Genomic DNA, 27,462 nt, shown 5'->3' on the forward strand with positions numbered 1-27,462 from the left:
GTGAGCGAGTGGCTGTGTGGTGCTTAGTTGCCAGCTGGGATTAAACCATGACAAGTTCAAACCCTCATGACTGCACTCTTTAGAGTGCAAAAGATCAGTAAAGGCAGCTTGCTTTGTTATTTAAGTGAAGACCAGTGTTACTAAACAACGTATTTTCATTGAAACTCTGTTGGTAATGCAGCTGGGACAGACATGTTCAAACCCTCATGACTGCACTCTTTAGAGTGCAAAAGATCAGTAAAGGCAGCTTGCTTTGTTATTTAAGTGAAGACCAGTGTTACTAAACAACGTATTTTCATTGAAACTCTGTTGGTAATGCAGCTGGGACAGACATTTTTCAAGAGGATTTTCTGACCTCTGTATCAGCACCAGATATAGCTGAAGGTTTTGAATTGACTAATAGATCCTTTGTTAACAGACTTCCCTGGTTGATTCTTTTGCTCTACTTTAGAAAGGAGAAAGGAAGAGTGCGTTGGCTTCCTCTAGTCCCCAAGATATACTAGCTAAACTAACAGCACAACATTGCATGTGAGTGTTTTATCAAGCCTTATATAAGTTTTACTTGTCCTTGTAAATGTAAACTAGTTTCCATTTTTAAAACTAACTCAGTTTAACTCTGCACACCAATTTAATTTAGATGGATGCCACTTTTCTGTTTACGAATTGGAATTCACTGGATTAGCAGAGGAGAGGTTTGATCCAGACAGGAAAAGAGAGATGAAAATTAAAAAGTAGAAAAAGAAAACCAAGCTAGGAAGAGAGAGATAACAAGAAAGTAGATGGAAAGCTGTTGTAAGTCAGCTGGAAAAGCAAACTTGAGTGAAGCACTGCTGGCCACTTACAGACAGAAAAATGTGGCCATAGGCAGAGACAATTATAGAATCAAGAAGCAGAGCAACATACTCAGGGATCTGAGTTATTGAAAAAGTGGCAAATAAATCCCAGATTTTGGTAAGAAATGAAAAAAAATGTTGAAAATCAGCCTGGAGGCCATTCCTGTGGGCATTAAGCATGTTCCAGTAGTGTCAAGTCCTGTTTCAGAAAGGACCTGACTACACATTTGAGTTATCTAGGGGCTTCAAAGGCTCCAGCAAATTCTACTTTTTCCTTCTTGGTTTCCTCAGTGACTCACATTTCTTCATCTGTGTCAGTGCACTGTCCTCACAAGCTTTGCAATGGACTCTGCTAGGAGCTAAAATACCCTCCAAAGCCCTGAAATGACTTTTTGTGCTGTCTTGCGACTTTATTTCCAAAGCTGCATGTTTGTATACTACACTGCTTTCAGTTCTTCGTGCCCGTGTACAGAGAGGTATGCTGTCCTTCTCCACCGGCAAGCCTAGCATGCCTCCACATCTGTGCTGGTTTAGGTGAAGAATGTAGTAGTAACTGCACAAGAGGTTTAGGTCAGAGTTTGGGATTTTGATGTGTAGAAGATCTGGAGGTTTGACCTGAGACAAAGAAGCATATTAACTGGGTGTTGAGCTTTTAGTTTAGAAGAGCACCTTAAAACTCTATAGGGCTTTTTTGCTTCATACCACTCACACAGGCTCAACAGAGAGGTCAAGAAAATCTTACTAAAATCATGCAACAAACAAATTGCTAAAAAGTTCAGGTAAGCCTTGTTGTTTTTTTAAGGTGACAATGTGTGAAGCTGGGTTTTTGAACAGGATAAAATATTTTCTCATGTTATCAATTGTGTTCTAAATACATTGCATTTGGGTCTTTTAAAGTACAATTTTTTTGGTGAAAGTAGAAGAACAGTAAGCACAACAAAGAATTAGTTACTAAGTTTCTCATGATCTAAAATACTCAATAGTCCTTTTTTTTGTCAGACATCATCTTAAAGATACCAACAGCGTTAGCCAGAGACTACGCTGGAGAGACACCGCACTAGTTTCTTACAGATATGGAAGACCCCATCCAACTTCCACAGAGTCAGAGGAAGGTGGATCAGGCTCCATCTTTCTACTTGCATGGAATTCAAGCGCTTGAGCTACAGAGATTTTTGGCCATCTCCCTGCATGAGGAGCTCCCAGGCCTGCAACTTTCACACCAACACTGGGTTTGAGAACATGGACAGGTTTACACTAATGATGATTAAGAGCATTGCTCATAATTCTGAATATTAAATAGAGCATAGGAATAGTATGAAGGGTACTTTTGGATCACAATCATGAGGACTGTCACAAAACACTACCTTAAAAACTCATGTTCAATCCCCAGCTTTCACACACACATCCCAGTGGCCTTAGACAAGTACATGTGATTTACAACTACTCAGACACAGATTTCTGGTCCCCTTTCCCAAAAGGCTACAATAGCACCTCAGTTTGAACACAATGCAGAGCAACTGCACGTAGGGGCATGAGATTCCCATCACATGCACAGAGAGATGGGAGAAGCTGCAAATGGAGCTTGGTTCCTCTGCCACTGCCTGACCTGCCCCAGAGGTAGAGGGAGTTGTGTACAGGGCTGCCTTGAGAGCAGGAGAGAAAATAAGAAGCAACATGTCAATATCCATCTGAGGCTTAGATCTAAAGGATCATTTCCACCTTTTCTGCTACACACGAGATGAAAAAATGTTACATACCTTACTATTCAGCAAACTATGGTCAACCAAGAGAGGATGGCAAAGAGAGCAACATATACAGGTAGATGTGTACCTGCAGTCAATCACTTACTTTGGATTTCCAGCCCCTGGTTTCTTTCTCCGGAATATGTTGAGGAAGGTGTTGGACTTGCAAGGTGTCTTGCCGTCCCCGACATGCATACGCACCACATCTGAGGTGGTGAAGGCACTGCGGACGTTCCTCTCAGGCTTGGCTATGATGATGTACATCTTAGGAGTGAACATGCACCCCAGCGCCACTGTCACGCTCAGGCTCACTGCAAAACAGGTGGTGATGATCTTGTAGTTGCTGCCGAAATAGATAGGCACAAAGGCCAGCCAGATGATACAAGTGGTGTACATGGTGAATGCAATGTACTTGGCCTCATTGAAATTGGCAGGCACATTGCGAGTCTTGAAGGCATAGTATGTGCAGCTCATGATGAGGAGTCCATTGTAGCCCACAGGAGCCACGACGCCTAGGTTGCTGGTGTTGCAGATAAGGTAAACTTCCTTAATGCTGGGGTAGGAGAGGATGGGCATCGGGGGCTCCAGGATGATCAGCGTGACCACCAGTGTCAGCTGCACGCTGATCAAAATGGAGGCAATAACCACTTGGGCCCAAGCGCTCATGAAACGTGGCTTGCGGGTACAGATCTTCTTTTTGCTGCCTGCCAGGATGCGTGCAATGCGGTTGGTTTTGGTCACAAGGGCAGAATAGCACATGGCAGAGGAGAGACCCACCAGAAGGCGCTGGAGGTAGCAGGATGTTGTGGTGGGTTTAGCTATAAGGGTGAAAGGGCAAACGTAACCCAGAAAGATGCCAGCAAGGATAATGTAGCAGAGCTCCCGGCTGGAGGATTTGACAACAGGGGTGTCCCTGTAGAGCACAAAGATAAGGGTGACAAACATGGTGACCAGGATCCCCAGGCAGGAAAAGACCACAGCCACAATAGACTCTATATTGCTCCACTGGAGGTACTTTACAGGGATGGGTTCACAGCCTGCAGCGTACAGAAAAGAAACAGAGTGTTAGAAAGGTATTTGCTTGAAGAAAGAACTTTTTTTTTCTCGCTCCCAATATAATCCAAACATTAGTTTATGCCTATGTGCCATGGATTATTAAAACCATTTTACAAAGGAGTGAACTGCAGCATGGAAAAGTTTGGATGAAATATGTTCAAAAAGCAGCCATCAATTTTGGGTATCCCAAACATTCACTCATGATGCTACAAAGGAAAATGAGATTTGGAATTTTCTTCCTAATTTCTTCTCTTTTCACCATCTCCAGTAAATAATGTAATTCAATTCTTGTGGAAAAGTCAAACCCACAAAATATGCATGCCTTCAAAAAATTACTGGAAAGGCACTCCTTTATGACTAGTATAGATGTGCAAACATAGGTATTAGTTAAGACGGTACTTAACTGCTCTCTCCCACACTCAAGTTAAAGGAGTCTCTGGCTACCTTCCCCACTGAGTTGAAGATGTAATACCAGCAATAAACTTTACAGGGAAAATAAAAGCCTCTGTGCTAATAGGATGTTATAGTTGTGAAGCTGAGTTACTGAAATCCTTCATTCTGGCATTTACTAATTTCTGTTCTTGACTTCATAGTGCCAAAATGCTTTTAATATGTTTCTGTATCCCAAGTATCCATGGCCTCTTCTACTTGTTTCTGTCTTCCTCCAGTTTCCCTTGCACCCAGCTCACCTTTTGTGCATTTCCCCCACCTCTCAAGTATCTTTCCTCCCAGTCCCTCACTGTCCCCGTCTCAGTTCCCCTTCAAGTTCAGTTTTTTTCCTAGCCAGTCACCTCTCCACCCAGATGTCTCCATTACGAACACCTCTGGTCCAGCTTTTCACAGCCTGGACCGGCTGCTCGTCACCTCTGCCTGTCTGGGTTGTTGGACGCGGCTGAGAAGAGCAGGGAAAAAGGCAGTGGTGTCAGCGAGCTTGTAAGAGAGGCATTTTTTTCCTCTCAGTTTTGCTGCTAAATCTTAGCAAGAGCTCTGATATTGTGGTGAGCAAAAGTCGTGCTCAGCCCCTTCCTCCTCAGTATGGAGTATATCTGCAGAAACCAGCCTCTATGAACTAAAAGCTTCTGAGGCCCTCAGTTTTGCTCAGTTTATATGCATCTTCCACATGGTGACACAAAATTACCAACTGATACCTCTACCAAAATGTAAAGTCCTTCCTTCCAAATACAGGAGAAGTAAGCAGAGGTATGGATCAGGGTTGAACAGTTTTACTGTAACCTCATTTTGAGAAATAGAAAAAGAAAAAATGTTTTTTGTTGAAATTAAAAAAAATCAGCCTGAGGCTAAGTCCTGACATGGAAAATTTCTGCTCGAACTTTTAATGTCTGCCAATGTCATATGAACTGAAAGAATGTCTTATAATTCTGTACTCTTTGTCTCTAAGAGTATCGTGCTGACTTAACTACAGGTAATGCTGTCTACTTAACTACAGGTAATGATGTTACAGGTACCTGTAACATCAAAAACAGTAGAAATGATAATATGTGCAACTGGAGGTCTTATTTGAGAAAGGAAAGGAATTCTGTTTTGCTCAAAGTGGTCTGTTCAAGACTCAGATAGGTGAGGAAACCTGTTCTTCCAACCAGTATTTTTATGGTGAAACGTGAAGGAAAAGCTTTTTATTAGAAGTGGGAACCTCTGGCCATTGGCCGCCGCAGCCCTGAGTGAAAGTTGGCTCCTTCTTTGATTTAATAAAAGACTAAGAATCAGAAGCTCCTGCTCGTTGATTAATACATGCAAAGCTCTTCTTAATCAAGAAGCCAGTCTGTGGTTGCTGGAAGAGTTAAGTTTCAATGTGGGCTTTAAGCTTAGCAACATCAAGCCATACTCATATTATTCCATCTTAAGTGATATTTTCAGAGCCTTAGCCCTGATTCAGCATGGTAGTTAAGCCTATCGATTGCTTTAAGCTTATCCTGTGTAAGGTCTTAGGAATCTGCTTCATTAAATCAGTGTAATTCCTGTGCACCAGCAAGCCCCAAGAGCCACATATGCTACAAACATTGCAAAAAGCTGCCTGCACTGCTTGTATCAGCAAACAGTTGTTGGTTGTCAGCGCCTGTGAAGGTGGGTCATTTCCCAGTTAGGAAAAAGTGGGCTGGGGAATCTTGTTGAGACTGGGGGAGGATACCCAGGAAATGGTGTACTTACAGGTTTAAAAAAAAAAAACCAACACAAAAATCCCCCCAAAACCCCACAACAACTAACACAAACCTCAAAAAGTCAGAGAATTAGTGGCAAAAGCTTCACAGTTAAAAGTTTCTAGTAAAAAGCTGTTCGGTAGCTTCCATCTACTCTTTTCCTTGCACTTTAACCATGAATCATTTTCTAGAGCAGAAGGCTAATCGAGTTTTTAATTTTTTTTTTTTTAATTATATTCATAATGCAAGGCCAATAAGACAATCCAGGAGGTTTTCTGAGGTCATTAACACATCCCGGGTAACTGATGGCCCCAAACCTTTATGATTCATTTCATAATAACTCTGTAAAACTTCCTGTCCTATCTTGTTTTATTGCTTATTTAAGATGATTTATGTAAACTGGGTTTACTAGCTTGACATTCATTCTTCTTATATTGGATTTTGATACTATAAAAGATATCTCTTCTTCTGTTTTATTGTTATTTAAGATGATTTATGTAAACTGGGTTTACTAGCTTGACATTCATTCTTCTTATATTGGATTTTGATACTATAAAAGATATCTCTTCTTCTTGGCACAAGGCCTTAAGATACTGGTTTTAGTGACTATTTGTCAGGTCAGGTTTTTATCATCTGTGGTGAGAAATCCTTTGTGCCTGCTGACTCCACCTCACTGAACACATATTTAGGGGAAGCAATCTAAAAAAAAATTTGTACATTTAAAAATAAAATTCAAATGTCAGGAAAGGATTGCTGAGCAACAGAGACTGTTTTCAAATGGAGAGGATGAGCACCTTGAAAAGCATGTCTTAGGAAATGGGTTAGTATGTGCTTCACCTTTCTTAAAGGGACTAAGGATTTTAGAGCCTCCATCTGCGATGGAAAATGGGACTAAAACTGCATACATGTTTAGCATTTAAGATTTAAGGCAAAGGGAAAAACAATCTGAAATGTGAGATGTTAGATGTTAACGTCTGTGTCTAGATGCTATGGTGACTGGCAGGGCATGAATACAACACACAAAAGCAAGCTATAAAAACACATTTGATGAGAGAAATCTTGGCAAGAAAAGAGAATTCCAAATTAAATGGTACCAATGGTGACTCCCACAAAGTTCAAGAGCCAGAGTTTATCTAGCTCAATCTGCCTTTTCTAAAGGTTAGGATGGCATCAGCTTCTCTTCACAACTTTGTACTTTGTACTGCAATACAAGTAAATGAATTGCAGGGGTTAACAAAAGAAGTTTTTTCCTCAATAAGACAGAAGAAGAAGCTGTGCAGGCGCAGACTGCCATTTTGATGTTCTCTAGGAAATCAGTCGATGACTATGCTGTCATTTGGCTGATGCTACTGTGATTTTAGAACAGCAGCAGTCCAGTCACCTTGCTGAGAAGAAACACAAATCAGCAGGTCATCTACTGATTTCATTAAAAGTTAATAGATTGCAACATGCCCCTGAGATTTTTTCCAGCACTGTTGCTTTCCTCAACTCCTGTCAGCAGTGCCTGTCATTTTGACATGCCCCCTTTTGAGCTATTTTTGGCAGCTGGTAGCACTGAACCATATTTGCTCAAGCGCACATTGATCTCTCACTATGTTCTTGTTCTGCCTTATTGATTAAAAAGAAGCCCCAGTTTTCTTCCCTGAATAGTAGATACAAACAATTCTGCGACCCTCCAAGACTAACAGAACCCGGTTGTCTGTGGATATCTGCTTTAAAATTAGCAGATGCTGGTGTCTTAGGAGGTGGGATTTGGATATGAACTTTTCCAATGGCCAGGACATTTATGAAGGGTGCTGTGGATTTTCTGGTGTCTAGTAATACAAGATGTTTTTCCACAATTGGGGCCCTTACAGAAGGTATTTTTCAAGAACTCCTCTTCCTACAATCCACTTACATGAAACTTGAAGGAACCGAATGATCACTGAGATTTCTGTACCCTGACAAATCTGTTTGAAGTAGGTTCAGTTGCACAACAGAGGGGGTGTGTGTGTGTGTGTGAGAGGTATATACACACATATCTGGGACATGACCATAGCTTATTTTCCACAGAAAACCAAGATAGACAATGGGTCAAGTTTCCCAGTTTATTGTGATTAATCATATATTTTTAGCTGGAGAAGTGGCCAGCTTTCCCTCTCAAAATAAATCCTCTGAAAGCTCACTTGGCTTCAGTGACTAGCTTAACAGTATCTCTTGGAAGTATTTAATCAAGGTTTGAGTACTTTATCTGTGTTAAATGCTGCAGCATCTAGTTGCCAGCCAGTCATATTAAAGGACAAAGATGTGATAAGTTGCACATTTGATCTTCAGCTAGGTAGTCATATTGTTTCTCTGACTAAGAATGATGCCCTGCTGAATACTGGCAGCCAAGATTTGCAGATGCAGCATGGGGCAGAGGTGCCAGTTGTCTTTTACAGTGATACAAAGCAAACCCCAAGGTCAAGGTGGTGCTTCTCAGTGCATGAAGTCTCTTTTCTTGGGGTAATAGTTACTGCAAAGCCCAGAGCAGGTGTGGAGGTTGACCTTGATAGGTACAAAATAACAGAAAGATGCCATAGCATACAACTCATCCAAAGCATATACACAGGGGACACCAATTCTAGTTGTTTCCATTTCTTCTGCCAGCCTTTCTTAGGATTTTGTTGACGTTCCTCTTGCTGGCGGGTGCAGTGAGAATGATCCTTATACCAAATGAAAGTCTGGTAGTCAGTTACTGAATGGCCTGAAATCCCAGCTAAAGTACTACTAATTGCATGGTAGAACGATCAGAAAGAGTATCAAGTTAATCTGACAAGGATGCACTGAGCTCTTGTGATAATCACTGCTAAAACTGCAGCAAATGCTGCTAAGTTCATTAGTAGTCTTAACAGATTTATCAACGCTTATGCTAACTGAAGGGGAGGAACAGACAGACTATGTCATTTCTTCTTGGTAGAAATTTTTCCGTCTTTGTTGTCACTGCTGTTGAACTGAGCCAAAAGATACAGCACTTTTCACTTGCCCTAAACTGCATTGGGATGTGTGTTTAAGTATGTACCTTTAATATCTCTGCATGCTGCCACCTTACTCTCCACCACACACCGTTCTCCTTTGTGCCCTGTAAAATGGGAATGCATTTGGAGGGACACGTCCCTACCTGTCAGGTCAGCATTTGGCCACCAGCCAAGCTCACAGGCTTTACATGTGAATTCATCCTGAACAAACTCATTCTCCTTGCAAGCAGTGCAAATCCAGCAGCAACTCACTTCTCCTTTCCTGATCACCTGTAATGCAAAATACATCCTCAGCTATGATCCTCTATAAGACAACACAGAAGCACCCCCCAGCAAACAGATACCGCCTGCGCTGTTTAAAATATGACACGATTCCTGTGTACGGCACATTTCAAACAACTAGAAAACATGAATCCTGATTCTGTATCTACCCCTGTGTATTAAAATTTGTGCTTAGGAGTTCAAGGATAATCTCTGGGGACAATTCTATTTTGTTTTGGGGGGAGCAGTTCTGAGTTAAAAGTACAAAACCATTTTCCCTTGGGCACAGAGGCACGGTGAGTGTTATATTTTCAATCAAACTTGAGAAGAGGCTTAATCTGAGAGATGGTTCAGGTCAGGACAAGTAGCTCAGCCCATGCTTAATATCTATTGCATAGTAAAAAGCAGTAAACAAAAGTTAGAACAAAGAGTGATTCATGCATATACATATATATATATACACATACAAGCACATGCACACACATGAATTCCAATTTACATGGAAGTCTCTTTGGGGCTCATTACACTAGTGTAAATAGAAATTCAAATAAGAGCAAATTAAAAAATATACTGCTAAAAGGATGCAATGGTCCTAGTAGAAAGTAAAACCAATACAGAGTGACCAAGAACATGCTTCGGAACAGCTCTTTTGGAGACAAATGTCCCTGAAAGCTGTAACTATGTCTGCTGTGAAGGCTGCTAAGTATAATCATCCAATGTTGAGAAGATGGTTTCCTCGTCTTGACTCCTAGTTTCATTATGCTGAGGCTGAAAGAAAGATTAAGGATATCTCCAGCTCATGGGGCTCCAACAAAGACTCTGGCTCTGTTTGCCAGAAAGAAGGAATCCAGCCGTCTCTCCGGAATCTTCCTATCCATCTATATGCAGAGATAAGTGCAGTAGTGAAATACAAAATGTTTGTTTTATTGAATGCTGGCTTTGTGAGTTTTTTTGTTAACATTTCCTCCTGCAGTCTGTGGAGAGAGTCCAATAGACTTCAATGGGAGCCGAAGCTGGCATTTTGTATGCATGGTGTTTACATATACACACATACACAAACTGCACAATCTCAAAAACAGGGAAAAGATGTTTTGGAGGGTAGTAAATACCGATAATGTTTCCCCTCCAAGATTGTTGGAGTATGTCACTATGCCTTTGCCAAATCATCAATCACTTATTGCTTAGAGTAGCAATATAGAATTAAAAAGCTGCAAATGTTCTTATTAAATGAAATTAGAAAGGAAGGTCTGCTCTAAGGTGGTTTTCCTCAATGGGCTTCTTGCCATTTTAAACTTACTGCATCCATAGCATTTTGATAGTGGTGGAGCATGTCTTTATGTCATCCAGACATGGCAGGTGGCAAATTATTTGTAGCCTGATAAAAGTGCTACTGTTTGGTAAACACAGAGAGATTTCATTTGTGTTTCCATACCTCCTGTTGTGAACATGAGATACAAATAGGCTTTTTTTTTCCCCCTTTTTCTTGCAGGTGTTGTTGCTGGAACAAAATACTGGATTCCCATGGGTCATGTGAATCACAGCCACTGAATGTTGTAGGCAATGATTAAGTGAAAATCTTGTTCTTTCTCACATAAGGTGAAATTCAAATCCTGTCACACTAGAAGATTCTGCATCACTACAAAGGGCAATTTTAGAAAACATGGGCCTGTATATGGGATTGTAAGAGTAAGATGTTAATCTATGAGTCTTTCTATATTTTTGGCTTTCCTGAAGAAAAGGAAGTCCTATCCCTTGGCTTGAAAGAAGCTTGCTTGGGTTTAGGGAAAAAAACACTGACTGGTTATTCACATTTCTATAGCAGAAAGTGCCTGAGGCATACCTTAATCTGGCCCTTCAAGCAAGGCTCACTGCACACCGATCGGACCATTCCACTCTTATTCATCTGAATCCTGTAGTCGTCGATGTTGAGCACACCTTCGTGCCAGGTCCCAATGAGGACGTAGTCATAGCGGTTGGGCTCTATGTACTGCAGGTTCATGATGTCATACCTGCAAGAGAAAAAAGAGAAAGCGAGTCACTGTCCTGCAACACAAAGGATAAAAATTTACCTTGCCCTTCTCCTTCTGCCTCCGTAAATATTCATGTCATCCCTTAACACCAGGGACTAGAGTTTCACGGAAACACCAAATACTGTAGGATTTGCAGCAGAATCATGGGAAATGACAGCTCTGATTGCCACACAGTTACCGACTGCCTGCCCTGCTTACATAAAACTGTGGGTAAAAAGTTGTGTGTCCAGGAAGAACTGCACATCAAAGACAGCAAGCTCTGCTAAAGATGCACATGTAGGCACTGTCTGGATGGTGTGTTTTTCAGCCATTTTTCAAGATGTCTTTAACATTCGCTTAGTGCCTACATACAGGTTGGTTGCAGTATAGCCCCCGCTGGGAGCTCTAAAGTAATCAGTAGAAATGCTCAAGCTAACTGAACTGGTATGCCATAAGTTAACTGTAAGCACTAGTTCAACTATTTATGTTGCCCAGCCCAGTGAGACTGTCGGGAAAAGTTAGCAGCTCGGGCACAAAATTTACTTCCTCGCCCTAGGCAAGTAGGAGACGACTTCCTAAGGCTAATGTAAAGGAAGCATAAAACACTGCTACAATAAACATTCAGCTTCCCTGCCTCCATCATGGCCTTCCATGTGTTGGACCTGATGTGTGCACATCCTTTACTGCTAATTATTCTGTTCCTTCTTTAACCCACAGAACGTGGCTTGTGCAAAGCAGTGATTAACTGTGGTCATTTCTTAGCAGGAAATAAGCAAGAATGGGAGAATGAATATTGGAGAGTGCACAGAGAGGAAGAACCACAAAAGAGGCTGGACCTACAGCCTGGCCTCCTAAGATGAGAAGGGGGAGGGCTTTGTTTAAAAAAGGACAAGAGAAAGAGGGCTGAGAACCAGAAATCGGCACTGGGATGCTTGGTTGTGGGCAAAGAGAGAGACATATCCATTTCTTTCTTTTCCCTTCTGAGGTTCAAACATGCAAAATTTCAGCTCTCTCTGCACTTTACAGAGGAAAGAGGTGCTAGAATTACTCTCTAGATGTCTGTTTTTCTTAATTGAGCCTTTGGGATCTCTCTAGTTAAAGATGATTTAAAGACCTGCATATTTACAGCTGTATTTAGACCTGTCTTGCAAATATGCATGCTTAGAAAATATCAGTGCCACTGCAGAGCTCCACTGAATTACATGGGAAAAGGGACTCTGGCCACTGAGTTCAATGGAGCTCCAAGCAGGAGGCAGCTCCATTGGTTGGCAATTGGCTACTAATTGAGGAACTGCTTAGAAAAGGGGTAAATTTCAAATTCACTAGGAAACAATTCCTTTGCATATCGCAGTTCTTGCAAAAGAAGAACATAAAAAAAGGAATGCTGTTTTCAGGATTGTGAAGAATCAGGATAGCAAGAAGCAATAAGAGCCGGGCACTTTATAATGTAGACTCAACAGACAGGAGTAAAATTGAGCAGGAATGTACATGTCTCTTCCTAGCAAGAAGAACCTACTTGGATTTTAGTGTGACCTTGTATTAGACTGATACAAAATCAGTTACTCTGGGCTGGAAAATGAATTCAGGAAGGGGAATAAAAGATTACTAAAACCACATTCCCTTAATGGAATTTCTGAACCTGCACAGATTGTTTTCATTTTTGCAAAAATATATTACAAGGCACAGAGTGGCATTAATGCAATGTCAATCAAGAATTGGCAATTTCAGGGATATGATTTTAGGTTGAAAGCCATTCTTATGTTTTCTTATAATACTGTTCCCTTTTCTATCAATTATCTGTCAAGGAATAAAGTATGCAGACTAAAAGGTCTTACACAGTCTTGCATATGACAAGTTGTAGTACAATGTTTGCAGCTTTGATATGCAACTTGAATTTTAAGTGGAGAAATGTGGTCTAACAAACACACATGGTATATGGAGTCATGCATAAGTTCTTTACCCTTTTCTTCTTTTCCTTAATGAAAAATTTCTGCTTTGAGTAAGAATGAGTTCAGTGCTGGAATACCTCCCCCCATCCCCTCACTCACATATGTACAGCTTTAACAGTTTTGGGCTGTGTCCAAGATAAAAATTATTATTCCAAAAGAAGTGGGTTTGACAAGAGTTGTGAAGCTCCAAGAGAGCGAGGACTATGGAGGCAGCTGGATTTCACACACATACGGCAGCATTTACAGAAGCCATGAAAACATTCCGTACATAAGAAAATGCATCTTTCTTTTAATATAAGGGCAAGCTCTCTGGTATACTGGGAAATGATGTGACCAAATAGGTGGTGTCACATGAACAAGTTACTTGTGAGGTGAGCCAGACCATGAGCCAGCTGGTCACAGGCACACTCTTACTCTGGTTACTCTGAGATGGCTGAAGTTACCTTTCTCCATAATACCAGACTGGCAGTAAGGTTTGCTATCCTGGAAGGCAGAATGGAAAACAGCAATGGTGAACAATGCTGGGGAGTAACTGGCCAAAACAACCACCCACGGAGCCAAACTCCAAAACAACCACCTATGTTTTGAGACACATTCCTTTATGTACTATATAAGTTCGAATTATTTGCATTATGCATTTGATAATTTACTCAAAGCATTTGAGTTGATAGAGTTGCCATATCTGAAGCCAGAACAGCTACTGGAAATTTGGAACTAGATAGAGTTATATGGGTCTACGTCCAAGTCTACTTAGGGTAAAACGAACAACAATGTTTCTGTTAGCTTGTGAACCTTAGCATTTCTCCACACATCAGAGGTCCAGGGTAGGGGCTGAAGTTCTCCTGACAGTTGTCTCATAGTGTTTTATGGTTAGAGGCCTATGCAAATTGTTTGTCCTAGAGAGGTAATTTTTTTCATATCTGCCATAAGCTAGAAGTAGGCAGTTACTCTAGAATAGACAAGAGCTCAAAATGGATCTGTCCCCTGCTCCTTGCGTAGGCCCAGAGAAGGATGTGGTGTTGACTACTGCATCCCTCACATCTTCTCCAGCCATTTCTGGGAATTTGAGTGATATGATTACTATTGAGAAAGGAAATGGGAGGTACTCAATGAAAGTAAAAAGTTCAGCAATTTTACCAGCGTGTACCAGTATAGCGAGCACATAAAGTTGCTGATTTTCCAGAGCTACATCCATGTCATTTTTCCCAGAGGCAGTGCAGTCAGTTAAGGGACTGCGTTTGTGCCCTTTTGATAAAACTCTGCTTCACATTTCTGCGTAAAAGCTCTGCAAAGAAAAGGTTCTGCACAGAAGAAATAAACCTTTGAAAAAGTGCTTCATGTTTTCTAATCTCCTTTTGGTAAAAGCTTGAAACCATGAATTGAGCCTGAGATAGAAAAAGAGTTATATCTAACAAATGGTTAAGGTTTGACGAAGCTGTAAGGGGTTCAAAACAGGAAATTATGTGAGTGTCAGGCAAACATAACTACAGGCATCTCTACCTGCTCTACCCATGATGATATTAACTAGGAGTTTGTGAGAGTCAATTGCTCAAAGAACCTCACAGATTTTGAAAATAAAGTATGAGGAAGGTTGCTGCCTTCTAAGAAGGAATATTGATTTATTCCATCTTGTGAAGTTGATTTGTTCACATGATATAGTAACATAATATCAATATCATTACATATTTGTGTGACGTTCTTGCACTGGCATAGAAAAGCTAAAACACTAGGAAATTTCAGATCTGGCTCTCTTTGCTGTATTTAGGTGTTGTATGTGGTGTTTATCTTTTCATTTTGCTGAGGTACAAAAGCTATTTTGGGTACTGATAGAATGGTATGGTACGTTCACTCATCCACAAAGAGCTGTGGAAACACTAGGGCTAATCTGGAGCTACATGCAATTCTGCATGGGCATAAACTACTGCTGGCATACAAAGATCTGACAGACTGTACAGATCACATTTCAGATACACATCACCATTTTCTGATATGGTATTGCCCATGTCATAAATGCCACAGACTGATACAAGGATTACAGCATAACAAAAAGGTTAATTGAACTTTCTTGCCCAAACTTGCTAACTCCAGCTGTGAAAATATAAATGAGGAACAACAAAAAAATACCCTACCTAAAATAACCCATCAAATTCTAAATAGGCCAGGGAATCAAGAGAAATGAACCTTGCTATAGACCAAAATGATGGATGGAATAAATTCTATCATCGTGACCTACTCAGAGAAATATCCTGATATAAACTCTCCTGTATTTTGAATTCAGGAACTGTTCATTCTAATTCTATGCTTGGTACTGATGAGAGTTGCGGAAATGCTCTCAGGTGACAAGACAATAAATAAGATTTGGGCTAAAATTGGAAAATTACACCTAAACATCGAACCACATAACTAACATGCAGACAATGCAGCATATGCAAAGCTGGAGTAATGCTTTTACAGAGATAAATAGTGTGAAATAAACTCAAAGCTACACTAAGCAGTAATTTCTCTGTATTATCTAAATGACGTGTACAAAGATTTGATTTATGCATTTGTGTCAATCAGTATGTGTTTGACTGTAAGAGAATTGCTTGCCTCTACTTTCAAAGTCTGACCTAGCTTGTCTATGTCTTTGACTAAAAAAATCTAAAGTATACAGAGCTCAACGAGAAGACCAAACTGACCAGCTTTTTCTTACTATTTAAATGTAATGAGCAGTTTAGATGTATATACTGTTTAAATATAACAAGCAATGCAAACAGCAAATGCTAAAAAAGTTGGTCAGTTTTGCTAATAAAGGCTAGTAATAGAAATAAGAGTTTCTTTAAGGCCACTGTGTCTTAGAAATACTCTTTGAAAGCATATGCCAGACTGCAAACTTGTTTATTCCAGAGCACTCCCTCTTTGTGCAGTGTTGGCACTCAGATGCATTTATGCAATGAGCCCAAAGATGGAGTGAGAGAGTCTTTTATAACACTTTAATAACTCAGTAGGAAAACTAGCTTCAATGCAGTAACCCCTGAGTAGGTTTCAGTTAATAATGGATTGTGTACTTCGGCAGCTGAATTAAAATTATTTATAAAAAAACCCCTCAAACTCAAAAAATAAACCCACAGAACTAAATGAAGAGGAAAAGATTTCTGTCAGCTGGCTCCTGTAAGGGAAAAAAAGGTGACATCCAAGTCCACAAAGTTGCTGTCTCACCCATTGCTCGGGTACGTACTGTGTCTGCTAGGGAGGGGTAGACAGTAGCAGCTGCCACAGCTGGAATTTAGCAGACCCCAAACGAGTGAAACACAGTGCCTTCTGGCAAAAAAAAAAAAAATTATTTGTCGTGCTCTACTTGGACCTATCTTTAAACTCTGGGATAGCCGAGCTTATTTAGAGTGAAAAAAGTTAAGAAGCGCATACAGGAGCTCACCAAGCAGAACTAAATAGTCTTTGGCAAGGATACAGTGCTATGTCCCGGCAGCACTTGGAGCAGCAGAGATCCAATTGGAAAAGTACGTGCTCTACAGCCCTACCTTCAAAACCTTAGCAAGCAAATGCTTCATTAATTTCCAAGCACTTGTATTAGGCTTTATACCTATTAAAGCCTTGGTGCTGAGCCCCAGTGGTAGCTCAGACACCAAAAGTCTGTGAGATAGAAGGTTTGTCCTCTTGTGAAACAGTAGAAATGTTACAGGCTGTACTGTAGTTCCTGTCTCAATTTGAGCTGTAGCTATCAATATATCATGTGTTACCAGTGTTATTCCTGGCTATCGGTAAGACTAATCCAGGTAAGTCCATTTGTGTCTCACAGTATGCATGCTGTACGCTTCAGCAAAACAGCCACAAAAACCTCCATCACCAAACCCAGCAACATTCCCCCTTCCCAACGTCTGGTTTAATTAGCTGAGATGAAACATCTCTTTACCTTCCAGGGGCATCTCCCTTTTCATCAAACCAAACTTCTTCTCCAGAAACACCAATGAATGAGGATTTGAGGAGGAACTCCAAGAGCTTGCTGCCATCAATTGGCTTCATAGCATCACACAGCCCAACATGTCCAGGGCAAAGGGAATGATGCATATTTTGGAGCCCATGAGCCATAGCATATATAGCATTGATGACAAATCCCATTTTACTGTCCTGCACATAGTTTTCTTCTAGGCTTTCATTGCCTAAAATAGTAAGAAAAAAGTGTTGTTATAAACAAAGATGAAATAACATGAACATATGAAAAAGCAGTGAGAGATAAAAAGTTTTCTTATTTCTGTTATAAAGCTTTAGAAGCATAAATGAGGTGCCAGCCAGGGATTTTAATTAAATTAAAAAAAAGACCAAACCACTTCTTTTTCAGAAATCTTTAATTCATTGAAAGTCAAATGCCTCATGAGAAAACACCAGTTTAATCAAACTGTCAGCTTTAATTTGTTCTTTTTGGATTTTTCGCTTGTCATTCCCCAATATTATTTATGCTAAGAAGGGTTAAACAGCCCAGCATCAGAATGATGCATGTCAGCTACAACAATTTTTTAAAGCAATTTGCTTGTAAATTTGTCTTTCTGTCACACTTGAAGATTTTTTTTTTTAAATTTCATTTAAATTTAGTTGGCCCTTTTGAGGGCCAAGATAGCAATGTCCCTTTCAGTGTTAATAAGCAAACAACCTAAATCAGCATCACTTCTCAAGTTATCAGAACTAATCATTTTGGGATTGCTACAGAAAGTCAAACGAAATTCATAACACTAAAGGACTTTTTATGTAACTGCAGCTTAGAAGATCCTGTATGAGCAGACATTAAGCCTCTAGCGGTCCATTGAGCGGAAACAACGTGGCAGTGAAGGTTTTCCCCACACGCAGGTTTTAGCTCTGATCTGCTGATGTGCAGGCACTGCCAGAGGGTACCATTTGTGGTTGCATTTCACATCAGACCCCACTGGGTCCTGGGCCATTCCCCCGCTTCTGGTCACGAGCTGCTGAATGCTGTCAGCGCCGACCCTGAGTCACGGTGGACCTTTGCTGCAGGGGTGCTGAGGGAGCTGGAAGTAAGAAACCTCCCTGTTTTGATTCCTTTCCCCTGAGTCATTTTTTCGCAATATGCTCCAAACTGCAAGATGCTTTTATCTGTAGACCTCCCACGTCACTCGGTGTTTAACAGGCATTTGCAATCCAGTCTTTGTTACTTTGTCTAAGTAACACCTTGTCTACGCTAGGGAAGTAGGATGTGTGAGAGACTAGGTGTTAACTGACACTTCTCAAATCCAGGTTGGAGAAGATAGTTGTCATTTTAATATGAAGAAAAGAGGAAACTCTACAAGCTCACTGAAACTTTCAAGTTAAAAAAGAGTTCCTTCCCCTAATGTAGATATGAAATGGCTTTCAAATCAAATCATGAAGACCATCCTTACATTTATCCTTGGAAAAGGCTCTGATTTAGTAGGTCTTCTCAGCTCATTTGCCCTACAACTCAGAAATGTCAACTGGGGATTCATTAGGCTAGCAGAGAGCCCAAAGGCAGGTATGTCTAGGTTTCTTTCTCTGGGTCTTCCTTGCACAGGACATTCATTGCAACTGGGCAGGGAAGTCTTGCTTCAGGAACTGTTTTCCAGATGAACGTAGCAAACAGTTGTGATGGTGAATTAAAAAAGCCTTGTGAAAACAGCATAATCTGACTGAATGAGTTCATGTGTTCCTCTCACTGCCATACATTCACCACCAGCACCACCAAGCAAGGAGCAGCTGGAGAAATATTTCCCAGAGGCAACATATCTGCCACTTTCTTTGCAGAAGAAGGTTCATAGCTCCCATTCAAATTGCATGAAACCAACGCCATTCAGATCCATGTTCAGAAACACAGAAAGAATAGAAACCTTATATATAAGCTGACAGAATATTTACCCATGGAAGCAAAGAGTACGCCACTACATGTACCCTCACTTATGTACTGCATATAGTATGTACGGCATGGTCTAGGCATCTGTTGCCTGTGTATGTTCATGTGCGGTCTGTATATGCTATCTCTAGGTGTGTTGTATCTGTTGATTAGTCCCTTAGGATTAACACACTGTGAATTTATTACTGATTCTGCTTTCTTGTAAACAGAAAATGAATGTGTTCTCCATCCCTATGTGAAAGAGAGGCAGAAAGCCCCTGAGCTCGGCACAGCAGTCCTTTCGTTCTTGTGAAGCTTCGAGGCAGCAAGTCGCGTAAGAGATCACAAAATGACTGACAGGGCACAGCACTCACTATCGACTGTTTTCTACCTGAGAGTTTATCTCAGATACCTCCTTAATTTCTCAATTAGTTAAAAAAAAAAAGGAACGTAACCATCAGTGACACTTGCAGCAGATAATGATAGCATCCATATGCGTTTCCTGAGGCAAGCATTCATGTGGCTGCCGGAGGTAGAAAACTAAATGTAACAGAACTTGCCAATGTTTTAAGAAGAGGCCATTTCCCTCAAGTATGTATTAACTCAGCAAAGCATGCATTTGGTTTATCATATTTCAATATAATATGCATACCTCCAAAAAGAATAAATATTTGATGGTGGGAGGATTTGCTTTAGGAGTAAACTTCTAGCTTATGTTGAGGCTCCAAGCATATAGTCCCACACTGCAGAGGTGACTGCTTAACGTCACCCATAGAAATAATTGTACTGTAGTGGAAAGCAACATGTGAAGCATCATATGGTCATGAATTGTCTACAGATCAGTAATATAAACATCCCTATGTGTAAATAAGATATTTTCCAGTAAATCCAGTGTGAGAGTCATGCTTTACCTAAACTTAACTTCCTGCAGCTAAAATCAATTTTATTTCATTTTCATCATTACAAGTTATCAATATACGTACGCATTTGAGCTTGTAAAAATTCACTTATGACAATCAGTAAGAAATGTGTGGGTTTTTTAAAACAAAGGAAATAATGTAATTATGTTCAGCCAGAGACAAAACAGAGGCAATCAATGTTCAATTAAGTTTTCATAGAACAGCTTTTCAATAAATGCAAGAACTATATTATGTTTGTTATGTGGCTTCTCTGTAAAGTTGTATTTTTCCTCAGTGGGTCTTTGAAATGTTACAAAGGGCAAAGCAGAACTCTGGACTGTGAAACTTTTATTTTTCCTTCCTCTTTTACCCGGAAAAAATACCATTGATCTACAAAGACTAATTTGAACACTAGGGTTTATTAACACTAAAAATAGAAAAGTACTTTGTTAGCTTTTTTTTTTTTTATTTTAGGGTTCTTAGCTTTCACTAAGCAAAGAAAAATTGTAAGGCATGTGAGTACTGGATTAATTGAAGTCACTCAAATTAGGCCATTACTTTTTTTAATGACCTTGAAGAATTCAGCTGTCCTAAATTTCATACTTACTTATTTTTGTATTGGATGCAATGCAAATCTTCCTTTAATAATTTCATTTTAACAGTTCCTCAATAGTTTGGGTCATTTTTTCTTATTACAGTTTTGGTTTTAGTCTTTGTTTCTGTCAGTCAATCTTAAAGCTGAAAAAGGAGGAGGGTATATACACACATATACAACTAAAACAAAACAAAACAAAAAACCAAAAAAAAAACCCCAAACACCACACTCTGGCTGCACACAACTGAAAAATGCTCCCAACATTGCTAAAAGTAATACCTAAGTAGAGGGGGAAGGAAGACAGGACAGACGAAAATTTCATGAGACACTGTGAGTCTTTCCTTTTACCATAATGTGCCCCAAATCTAACTAATATTAGCTTCAGCTAGGTACTTAGAAGGACCTGAATGTAAAACAACCACGAACTTAGTCTAGTGCCTTTGCTGTGAAGTCGGTGTCAGGCTAACAGTGTTCTCGAGAGCAGAGCGGGTACTCATGCAAATCCCACTTGACAAACAGAAATTAAGAAAAACTACGCTACCAGAATTATGGCTAGAAATGAGTTAACTTTCATGTATAAAGACAGGAAAAGTCTATGTTAATATTCAATAACAAATTAAGCACAAAGGATTACTCATTTGCAGTCCTCAGAAAGGCTAGGGCAGGAAGGAATTTGGGATGGAAAGAAATGTAAAAGCATTTTGGTTGGGGAATCTGATCAATACCTAGCCAGTTGGTAAATTTTGAACAAACACACACATTTGACAAAGAACACAGTCTGTTCACAGATGACTCTTGATTAGAATAAAAAGCAAAAATCTGTTGAATAAAATTGTTATAAACTATAATGTTTCAGCTGGAATAGGCTGATAGTTTTATGGTTTGTTACTAACTGTCATCTGCTGAATACTCAAGGTCACATAAAAAGAGATTTTGTTGTCTTGGTCCAGTTAGCAACTATTATGAGAGCTATCATCTTTTCTGGTGGTCCTGACAGAGGTCTGAAGGTCTTAGAAATTGTATATACTGCCTTCTTTATTTGTAGCGATCCTTCCCGGCACTGATATGCTTCATGGGTAGGCCATATGAGATTTTAGCTTTGTTGCGAGTTACAACATGGTGTTGGGTTACATTCAATACAAGTGCTCATTTAAGCAGAAAAAATATTCTGGAGGCACAATCGGGGCTAAATTTCACTGGGGAGATGAAATAAAAGAAATTTCCCATACTTGGGCTGCGTGTGTAAGAACTTGGCACAAAGCCGTGCCAAAAAGTAAAGAGGGGTCCCCCACAAAATGCCAGGTGGCAGAGCAGGGGTTACACCATGAACTGGTAGAGCAGTACCCAGGCTTGCAGCAAATGTCCATATGCATTGGAGAAATCATGGAGGCAGATTTCTTATGCTTCTTCAGTCCCAACATACACCGCCTTAACCACAGGGTGGTCCAACACTGGAACAGGCTTCCTAGAGAGGTGGTCGATGCCCCAGGCCTGTCAGTGTTTAAGAGGCATTTGGACAATGCCCTTAATAACATGCTTTAACTTTTTGTCAGCCCTGAAGTGGTCAGGCAGTTGGACTAGATGATCGTTGTAGATCCCTTCCAACTGAACTGAATTAAAAAAAACCCAACAAAACAAAAGAACCCCCAATGAATCTGAGCAAACGTGCCCATCTGGCTCTGTACGAGCTTGTGCAGAGATGAGCTACTGACATAGTATGTCCTTGGAAAACAACAGAAGTCACGTATCTTGCAGTGTCTCATGTTAGAGAAGACCTGACAAACTTTGACCACGACAAATTTGTGTCATAGGATCTTGCAAGGAGCAGGGCAGAAGGCCAACATGCTGAACTGATCAGTCATTTCAAATCTGGGTCCCTAACGGTAAGAGCTAAAGATTATTTTGGCAACTAAATGACACATGAAAGGTGATGAACAGACTTAGCTTACTGTGATTTTAGTGGAATTTTAGGATATTTGGCTTCTTAGAAAAATTAGAGCACTTTTATTTGGATGCTTAACTATCTAATTATTATATCTTTGGACACATTGGAGAGAAAATGCAATCAATTCTACATTTCTGTTTTGTCACTGATTCCTTGAAATAATTTTTTTTTTTCATTTTATTTAGTAATGGCTAATTCTCTGAATAACCATGCCAAACTAAGATTCTATGAAATAATTTTTGCAAAGGGTTTCATTTTTTTAAGCTCATTTGCTGTTATTGGTTGAGATATTTTACAAATATTGCTACTTCGCTCCCTCTTAGATTCTATTTATAACGTCTTGCATTATCTAACAACAAAGATAACAAAATTATTTAACAAATTTCACTTTAAGGCACAGTAAAATGAATAACACACGTTATAATGTCTCTAAATGCAATTACTATAATGATGGTGTGTTCAAAACCTGTGTACTAACTGTCTTTTTCTCTTCATATCACTTTCTTAATAACTGGTGCATTCGGTTCATTAATATTGTATAGCTGAATGAAATCCTCACCTCTTGATGGTATAAAGAGGACTTTTATTCATGCCGCTGTGCTCATTATATCCAAATGTAAGTCACAGGCAACAAGTCAGATTAGTAAAAGTCAGTTATTCTATATGAAAACATCCAAACACCCATCTCTTTCAGCCCACAGTCAAATATACAGCTACAAGAATTTCTGAAGTTGTGTTTTCAGAAGTAGCTACCTGTTTTCCAGGCAATTCCAGCTGTAGCTGACTGCCTATGAGGGAGAGGCCAGGAAATGCTACCTGGTGACCAGAACAAGCAATTGTGGATCAGGGCTGCAGGCTTCACTTGTCGTGGGCTGTCTTGCTGACCTTGCTGTCTCTATGTGCAAGCTAATGTGTCCGCAAACAATTTGTGGGAAAATGATATTTTTTTGTGTGTTTTACCAAGTCAAAAGAGGGTCAGAAAAAAAGAGGCTTTGTTTCATTCTCAATTAAAAAATGATTTGTAATTTTCATGAGACAGAATGATAGGCTGAAAAATTTGTCACACACCATAATAAATGCTTCATTCAACCTACAACAAATAATGCCATCATGGTAAATTATTGCTTCTTGTATGGCTTCTGCTCCCGGGAAACCAGTTATTATGCTGTTTTCAAACAAAAGCGGACCATATGTGTAATGGTTACCCCTTCATCTCCTACTCTGATGTCTGCATCTTTGCAGCAGGGAGGCAAGTTCAAGAGGCAGCTAAATACAGTGAAAGAGAGGAGAGAGAGGACATATAGGGAGGATAGTAGAAGAGCTATCAAAAAGACACAAGATAAAACAGGTAACTCAATTCCCATTGTATGTGAACTATTTGTTTGACCGGATGAAGCTCCACTACTTGTCAGGTAAAGGTGAGGAAGGATGTATTATTTAAGAAAAGGGATCTTTCCTTAACTGCCTCCTGAGCATCATGTCACCAGTCTGTAGAAAATAATGCAGCACTCTCTATAGAATTGCAAGTTGCTCTGCCCTTTGGCAAGAAGAGAGGAAGCAGAGCTTTCACTGGGGCAGCTAAAAGGAGGGAATATCTTACAATATGCGGGTTCTACACCAGATTTCAAAACACGCTGATAAACATTTGACATCTTACAGTACTCATGAAGCAATAAATGGAGTTCACAGGGTTGCAGACTTCATTTTCAGGATATCATTAAATCAGAAAGGTTTCGCTTCCATTCTTCAAATGGTTTTTATTTCCCCAAGCAAAGAGATTCAATTCACGCAATTATATTTGATGTATTTTTCCCTGAAAAGCTAGGATACAATTACAGTTACCAGTTGAGACACCCTGCTATTTTCTTTCTGAGCATGGGGAAATCTATGGGTCTCCCAGATACTACTGCTTTGTTACATCTGCCGAATGTTGCTTTTTAACTGGGATTAGTGTACTTCTATTCTTGTATAAAACTACAGAGAGAAGTGAAAGCCATTCAAAAGCTGGGCATTCAGCAGAAGCTCCTCAAAAATTTGCACTAGAATTCTCTATCTAAGGCATTAACAGGATGCTGATTGCAGTAATATTTGTATGCAATGGGTTATCTATTTTTACTAGCAAAGTTGATCAAGTAACTAATGAACCTTCTTCTCCTGGAATAAAGTTGATATTGAATTTAAAAGGGTTTGGGGTTTTTTTTTTTACTTACTTTTACCAACATATCTTTCACAGATGTCAACTCAATGGCTGAAGGAAACCAAAACATTAATTCAGCCATCAAGGCACAGGTTCTCCTTCATTTCAGATGTCTAACACCTAAACTCTAGAAGATCAGCCCCCTTTCTAGATATACTATACACCACCAGTGTCTTCAGTTTCCTTGTCTGTTTTTGTGAGGATGCCACATTGTTCTTCAGTGTTCAAAAAGAAGCATCTTCCTTTTGTCTCTCCCAGTGTGTCAGAAGCAGGGGGGAAAGATTTTAACTAAATGTACTTTCTTGGTTCTCCATGTCACGTTATATAAGCACATTAGTGCTTTAAGAGCTTAGTGTCAAAGATTCTGGAATGAGGCTGGCATACACAAATACAACAGTCCCACAGCGAAGCTGAAATACTATGAGGAGAAATGACTGCACAAGCTGCTGACTCACTCTAATCAGATGCAGGGAGAGTCTCAGAGTCGCTAGGCGCTGGGCAGGAGAAAGGGGACTGAGCAGTGCTGCCAGCCCTGCGCCAAGTCTGAACTTGCAGGTCCAGCCCATACACCATGCAAGCTGGGAGCAAAACAAAAGGAAACTGATCTTTTTCTAACTGCTCCCATCTTTCCCAGTCTACAAACTTTGCTTAGCAGACACAAGAGCCTGAAGCTCACTTCCCCTCCCTGCTCTTTCTGCCTCTCCCCATGGACGTTCAGATTGTCACACAGCTATATGACTCCAGGAAAATCAGATCTGAGATGTAAACACCAAGTGACAATGCACATAACTCATGCTCACGCTGTGGGAGATGACAAAGCTGTGTTCAAATGTGCCTGTGTCCAAGAGAGCAGAGAGAGCTTTCCTCTTATGTCTCCTTTCTAGTGACCCAAAGGAGCTAAGCAGGGGATGAGAAGACCGTCATTTCCCAAAGGCTGGCTGCAGCTTCAAGCAAATGGGAAGGAGTGGGCACGCCTGATGTCTGTACCTGACAGTGCTGGGGTGAGCAGGCAGCGCACGTCTGGGTGAGATACTATGTATTCACAAAACGCTCCCAGCTGATGTGCAATGCTGCAGCCCCTCTCTGCCTTTGGAAGAGGCTACAGGGAGGCTGGAGGCCTTCGCAGCAGCTGGCAGCATGGCTATGCCAGCACTGCGTCACTGGAGTGGGAGGCAGGGGAGTGCAAAACAGGCCTCTGGTGGAGAAAAAGTTCCTTTTCCCCTTCTCCATAAAACTGCATCGCCTGCTCTGTCTCTTGTGTTGCCTACCAGTGGAAGAAAGGACTCAAAGGGAAATATAATGCACCACCTAAGGGCCATGCTAACAGCACAGCTGTCTGCATGCCAGCCACCCCAGGAGAGGGCTGTCTCTTCCTTCACTAGGCTGCCCCTGGCAAGCTGTAGCTCTGTACCATCACAGGTTTGCAATCTACACAGATTGTCCCCATGTCCTATCAGTGAGAGCTGAAAGAAACTGATCAGAGAGTTGAAAAGTTACAAGAATACATGTCCACAGAAAGTGCTTATAGCAACAGGAAAAAGCAAGCAACTGGGTAACAAGCAGAGAACTTCCTCTACCAGTTAATGTATATGGCACATGCTGTTAAATACAGGTCTGGAGAGATCCACTTATAGCAGATGGCTTGACAGTAGTTCACCAGCCAAATAAAGCTTCTGTAGGGGATGACAGTATGGCCTGAAGCCTCTGTGTTTCTTCCCACTGGGCTAAAATTCTTCATAAGGAATTTTACTTAAGAAAAAACCTAGGGTTTATGGCCCTATAAGGATGATTTGCTGAGATTCTTTCTCCTCTAAACAAGCCTGCAAGCTGGTATTTGAAACCTCTTCTGTACATATCCACTGCTATAAGCTGTTAAAGGCTTGGCAGGAAATTTTAGCATTGCTTCTCTTTGTTCCTAGCTTTTAGTGGAATGATCATGATGAAATAGCGCTGCAGTGAAGACTGTTTTTTAATGAAATAGAAACTGAAGGATACACAGAGTATAGCTCAGTGCAGGGTAAAAAAAACAGCCCCTTCAAAACAAAAAGAAAGATCCACACCTGTGATATTTATATGTGTTCTTGCAATGCGATCAGCTTGAGAAATACAATTCACAGAATGTCCAACAGTGAAGCAACATAACCAAAAATTGACAAGAAGGTTAAGTTTTAAGGTTATCGATTACCTCATTTTGGCTATTATCTTAATTCCTGTCCTTTGTAATTAATAGACTGGAAAACAACAGAGGAAAATAACTGTCCCTATTTGAGATAAATCAATTTCTGCACCTTGGACTCAGAGGCAAACACGGTTCAGTATCAATGCAAATAGTTTGAAAAGAAACATGACTTTGTATTTATATGCCATTCTTTTAATGGCTGCATTCATGAGCCAAACTGGGACTATACATACTTACAACTGCCATATTGAACATAAAATTATGAACGTTCATTATTATGCACGTTCTAAGGAAGATGTTTGGAATTAACTCCATCATGAAGCAAACAAGCTGTAAAGATATTTAACCTACTTGATGATCATAAAACCCCCAATATTTGGCCCTTCTAGCTTATGGAAATTAATCCCCAAATAAAATACTGTGATCACCTGCTGGAAGACTCATGGAACTGACCAGGAATCTGGCATGGAATGACAGTGGCTTATTAGTACCTACGGTCAAATACCCAAACGTAATATTCAAGGCTTAAAACTAGAAATCAATGAAACTCTGCTTGTGATTCTGAACTTGGGGAATCCATCAAGTCGGAAGCAGTTTAAGCTTAAAAAAAAATCTACTAAATTCAGATAGGTAGGATATAACATTAAATGACATGTTCACTCTAGAAACAGGCAACATAGAAGGTAATCTGAAGTGATTCCATTACCTTTCTTAGAGACAGAGAGTAATTATGAGGGTAGAAAGGCTCTGCAGAGGGACCTGGACAGGCTGGATCGATGGGCCGAGGCCAACTG

At 40.3% G+C, this 27,462-nt stretch overlaps 1 protein-coding gene across 1 annotated transcript in view; it reads right to left on the reverse strand.

The window, feature by feature from the left end:
* The window catches only part of GRM1 (glutamate metabotropic receptor 1), a 229,176-nt gene that overhangs the window by 27,900 nt on the left and 173,814 nt on the right, over positions 1-27,462 (reverse strand). Inside the window, 4 exon segments of the mRNA XM_009282500.2 lie at positions 2,682-3,612; positions 8,927-9,053; positions 10,885-11,053; positions 16,913-17,159. Of these exon segments, the coding sequence (XP_009280775.1) occupies positions 2,682-3,612; positions 8,927-9,053; positions 10,885-11,053; positions 16,913-17,159 (1,474 nt within the window).

Source organism: Aptenodytes forsteri, unplaced genomic scaffold (assembly GCF_000699145.1).
Source record: "Aptenodytes forsteri isolate BGI_AS27 unplaced genomic scaffold, ASM69914v1 Scaffold357, whole genome shotgun sequence".
Taxonomy (NCBI): Eukaryota; Metazoa; Chordata; class Aves; order Sphenisciformes; family Spheniscidae; genus Aptenodytes; species Aptenodytes forsteri.